The 5,475-nt window shown below is 40.1% G+C and overlaps 1 protein-coding gene across 1 annotated transcript; it reads left to right on the top strand.

Moving 5' to 3' along the window:
- The first annotated feature begins 1,167 nt into the window (after positions 1-1,167).
- LOC117269705 (olfactory receptor 1F1-like) lies at positions 1,168-4,823 on the top strand. Its single transcript, XM_033646949.2, has 3 exons — positions 1,168-2,089; positions 4,505-4,543; positions 4,726-4,823. Exons 1-3 carry the CDS (start codon positions 1,168-1,170, stop codon positions 4,821-4,823), a joined length of 1,059 nt encoding a protein of 352 aa, XP_033502840.2.
- The last annotated feature ends 652 nt before the right edge of the window (positions 4,824-5,475 follow it).

Here is a 5,475-nt window from a genome sequence, read left to right on the forward strand (position 1 = left end):
CATGTTAACCTATCTGACTGACTGTCCACACAGGCTGCTGAGCAAAGCAGAGCGCCCATGGAGGCTCGCGCACTGCAGTGCTTCAGTTCGGCGTCTGGTCTATTTTTCACGCGAGCTGCGAGCGCTTCTGTTAAGCTGGATAGAGTGGATCGTACCAAACAGGAAGTCAGACACAGAAAAGACGAGAGAATCCGGCCAATTTTCAAAATAAAATAAATTCTAAAAATAAAAGCCTGTTTAATTATGATGTTGCTTGTCCGTCTATAAATATTTGTTCAGTTTGGTCTAGACACGAGAGAGATGAAAACACATACACACACACACACACACACACAGAGGAAGAGAGAGAGAGAGAGAGAAATGGCTACAGGTTGGGGGCTGCAATTCAAAGAGATAGAAGATACTCCTTGATGTCAAAGGTCGTGAGTTCAAGCCTCAACTGATGTAAAATGTACATTTTAATGCAGACGTTTTTGTTGTCTTCCTATTCTGCCTCTTGTTGCTCAGAATTGCCTAAAATTGCCTGGCCCCAACCAGATTAATTCATTTAGATGTCAAATGTTCAAAATTTTATCCGGGGGGGGGGGGGGGGGGTCATGCCCCTGGACCCCCCTAGCGCAGAAGCCCATGCCCCCCCCACCCCCAATGCCCTCTAAAAAAATTTCAGGCAGAGGATTTTTTCTTGCTTCAAACCCTGCTGTTAAGTTAATCACTGTGAGTGACCCATTTTCACATTGTCAATGATGGAAATGTATAAATGAATATAAATAAATACATGTATACATGTAAATGTGACCTAGTTGACTAGTTACTCACTGAACTACAGTCTTATACAATGGATGCTCTATAGATTTGTGCCTAGTAAACTGGAGTCAGTTGATTGGATTGAACTGGGCTTGTCTGATGACGTGGCTTACACACAATAGACACAGGGGAACAGACATTAACCTTATTTGACAGAAATGCTAAGGAGGACTGCTCCTCCTCGTAGCCACTCCTGTTCAAACAGATAAAGCTTGACTCACCTCAGTTACCAGAGAGAGAGAGGGAGAGAGAGAGAGAGAGAGAGAGAGAGAGAGAGAGAGGAGCTCATTTCCATACACATAAAACAACACAGTATTGATGCTGAGGCAAAGAAGAGGGCACTGCATTGTGGACAGTTTTATTATGGAGTTATTTAACTCAGCTCTTGGGAAAAACATCACTTTTGTGCATCCTGCATATTTCATAATAAGTGGCATCCCAAAAATGAAACATTACTGTGTCTTTCTCTTTTTTGTTTATGTTGTTTCAGTGCTGGGAAACACAGTTGTGATGGCGGTAATATACTTGGATCATAATCTGAGAACTCCAAAATATGTTGCAGTTTTTAATTTGGCTTTTGTGGACCTGTTTGGTAACACTGCTTTGGTGCCAAAGGTTCTTGATATCTTTCTGTTTAACCATCACTACATCCCTTACAATGACTGCTTGACGTTCCTTTTTTTCTGCTACACCTGCCTTTCGATGCAGTCATTTAATCTGGTTGCACTGTCCTATGACAGACTGATAGCTATCATTTACCCACTGCACTATCAAGTGAAGGTGACTCACAGGTTCATGCTGTCTTTGATTGCCTCTTTCTGGGTCTTTGTCATAATTGCAGTACTCATTGCAGTTGGCCTCCTGACAAGACTTTCCATCTGTAAGTCTGTGGTTATAAACAGCTATTTCTGTGACCATGGCCAGCTATACCGGCTTTCGTGCAATGACCATTTTCCCAATTATGTTGTCAGTTGTTTGTACCCTGTTCTGATATTTTGGCTTCCACTTCTTTTTATCTTGTTAAGTTACCTGTATATTGGCTGTACTTTGGCTAAAGTGGCCACGGTTCAAGAAGGACTGAAGGCCTTTAAAACTTGCATCGCTCATCTCTTATTGGTGGCAATATATTTCATTCCAATGTTAATCACATTTACCCTGATGGAAAAAATACATCCAAATGACAGGATCATAAACCTGTCTCTAACCTCCATCTTTCCTCCCATGTTGAATCCAATCATTTATGTTCTGCAGACACAGGAAATCAAGGCATCTGTGAAGAGGTTATTAAAAATGAAATGGAAATCAAAAACAACAGTAAACAAAATAATGATAATGTGACTCCTTATTGATGCTATATACCATCTCTTTTGGTGTTTTATTTGATGTAAATGGTAGAATTCTCACTTCTAACACACAAATGTCGGTCAATTGAGTATAAATTAAAAAAACGATTGCATTATCATAACATTTCTACAAATCAAGTAGATCATTCTTAACACATATTGCAATTTAAAAACACCCTACAGAAATAACTATAAAGCTGTCTTTAAGTGTATGAACCCACTAACATAAAACTGTAGTTTATTCCGGTGTGATGAGAGCTGCAAACAAGAAGTGATTTCAAAAAAAAAACTGATGGTGCAGTCATAAGAATGTTAAAAGACACCCAACAAATATACTGAAATAATATATTAGTAGTTTTCAAAGGAATACACAAGACTCTGTGTCATCTACAAATTGTTCAAAAGTAGAAGAAAGATGATAAAATGTAGAAATATTGTCTTTTTCTTTTCTATGTGTGCTTGTAGTAATTTAAAAAATAAATGTCTGATTTGCTTTTTGTGGATTTTTTTTTCTTAATTTCTGAAATTAGTTATTAAAAAAAGCAGCTTAAACTGGAAATGTTCTCTACAAAGCAACAGAATCTTGCGAATAAAGTCTATAGCAAAAGATACACCTTAAAAGGAAATGTACAGTACAGGCCAAAAGTTTGGACACACCTTCTCATTCAATGCGTTTTCTTTATTTTCATGACTATTTACATTGTAGATTCTCACTGAAGGCATCAAAACTATGAATGAACACGTGGAGTTATGTACTTAACAAAAAAAGGTGAAATAACTGAAAACATGTTTTATATTCTAGTTTCTTCAAAATAGCCACCTTTTGCTCTGATTACTGCTTTGCACACTCTTGGCATTCTCTCGATGAGCTTCAAGAGGTAGTCACCTGAAATGGTTTCCACTTCACAGGTGTGCCTTATCATGGTTAATTAGTGGAATTTCTTGCTTTATCAATGGGGTTGGGACCATCAGTTGTGTTGTGCAGAAGTCAGGTTAATACACAGCCGACAGCCCTATTGGACAACTGTTAAAATTCATATTATGGCAAGAACCAATCAGCTAACTAAAGAAAAACGAGTGGCCATCATTACTTTAAGAAATGAAGGTCAGTCAGTCCGGAAAATTGCAAAAACGTTAAATGTGTCCCCAAGTGGAGTCGCAAAAACCATCAAGCGCTACAACGAAACTGGCACACATGAGGACCGACCCAGGAAAGGAAGACCAAGAGTCACCTCTGCTTCTGAGGATAAGTTCATCCGAGTCACCAGCCTCAGAAATCGCAAGTTAACAGCAGCTCAGATCAGAGACCAGATGAATGCCACACAGAGTTCTAGCAGCAGACCCATCTCTAGAACAACTGTTAAGAGGAGACTGCGTGAATCAGGCCTTCATGGTCAAATAGCTGCTAGGAAACCACTGCTAAGGAGAGGCAACAAGCAGAAGAGATTTGTTTGGGCCAAGAAACACAAGGAATGGACATTAGATCAGTGGAAATCTGTGCTTTGGTCTGATGAGTCCAAATTTGAGATCTTTGGTTCCAACCGCCGTGTCTTTGTGAGACGCAGAAAAGGTGAACGGATGGATTCCACATGCCTGGTTCCCACTGTGAAGCATGGAGGAGGAGGTGTGATGGTGTGGGGGTGTTTTGCTGGTGACACTGTTGGGGATTTATTCAAAATTGAAGGCACACTGAACCAGCATGGCTACCACAGCATCCTGCAGCGACATGCCATCCCATCCGGTTTGCGTTTAGTTGGACGATCATTTATTTTTCAACAGGACAATGACCCCAAACACACCTCCAGGCTGTGTAAGGGCTATTTGACCAAGAAGGAGAGTGATGGAGTGCTGCGGCAGATGACCTGGCCTCCACAGTCACTGGACCTGAACCCAATCGAGATGGTTTGGGGTGAGCTGGACCGCAGAGTGAAGGCAAAGGGGCCAACAAGTGCTAAACACCTCTGGGATCTCCTTCAAGCCTGTTGGAAAACCATTTCAGGTGACTACCTCTTGAAGCTCATGGAGAGAATGCCAAGAGTGTGCAAAGCAGTAATCAGAGCAAAGGGTGGCTATTTTGAAGAAACTAGAATATAAAACATGTTTTCAGTTATTTCACCTTTTTTTGTTAAGTACATAACTCCACGTGTTCATTCATAGTTTTGATGCCTTCAGTGAGAATCTACAATGTAAATAGTCATGAAAATAAAGAAAATGCATTGAATGAGAAGGTGTGTCCAAACTTTTGGCCTGTACTGTATGTTTGTCTTCTTTAAGTCAAATACCGGGCAAACAAGTTGTCATGACCAAATAGTTTGTTTCTCTACACGTTACCTTGTTGGAATATCGAGCCTACTGTGTATCTGAACATTTATTTTGTATTCATTTACATATCTTTGGTGAAAACTCAGAACCAAATAAAAAAGCTGAATTTTACACTTTGCTTGAGAAGTTAGTCAGCTGACTTTGTGTCTTGCTGCTGGTGCTAACTTGTTTACCAGGAGCCTTCAGGTTGGTCCTCTGCCGTGATGAGAGGGAAATCCTGTTTTTCTGCTTTGAGCAGGCCACATGTGTTGATTAGAGAGCCATAGTGGAGGAGAGAGTCTTTTTTCCGAGTTCTGGCAGCAGGGAATTGAGAAGAAGCGGAGGAAGGGCAGGCAGATCATCCTGCAGCTGTGATCCTCATTTGGGGAGAGTCCAAATAGTTTAGTTCATTTGGCCGTACTTTGTCAGAAGAACAAAGGGGACTTGAGCTGCCATTTTGAGTGTGCTGAACTTACAGGAAATGCTTTTACATGTCCAGTTTAATGTTACACAAATGAACAAATCATTTGTGGAGTCCATTGATCCCAACATTAAGATGTGGACTCCTCCATCTACTTGTGTTATAAAACCAGATGCTTTTATAATAGTTATCGTTCTTGGTGTGGACGGCCCTTAAGAGTATAAAGCCATGCTAGCGGCTTTGTGAGGCTGTACTGAAGTATGATGCTTTGAGCTACAGTAAGGTCCAAAAGTCTGAGACTAATAGCAAACAAGATACTTGTAATTTACATTTGTTTCATATGTAACACTGTATTATACTCAAGTTCATATATATACACTGAACAAAAATATAAATACAACACTTTTGTTTTTGCTCCCATTTTTCGTGAGCTGGACTCAAAGATCTAAAACTTTTTCTACATACACAAAAGACCATTTCTCACAAATATTGTTCACGAATCTGTCTAAATCTGTGTTAGTGAGCACTTCTCCTTTGCCGAGATAATCCATCCCACCTCACAGGTGTGGCATATCAAGATGCTGATTAGGCAGCATGAATATTGCA

The sequence above is a fragment of the Epinephelus lanceolatus genome, chromosome 11 (assembly GCF_041903045.1).
Source record: "Epinephelus lanceolatus isolate andai-2023 chromosome 11, ASM4190304v1, whole genome shotgun sequence".
Classification (NCBI taxonomy): domain Eukaryota; kingdom Metazoa; phylum Chordata; class Actinopteri; order Perciformes; family Serranidae; genus Epinephelus; species Epinephelus lanceolatus.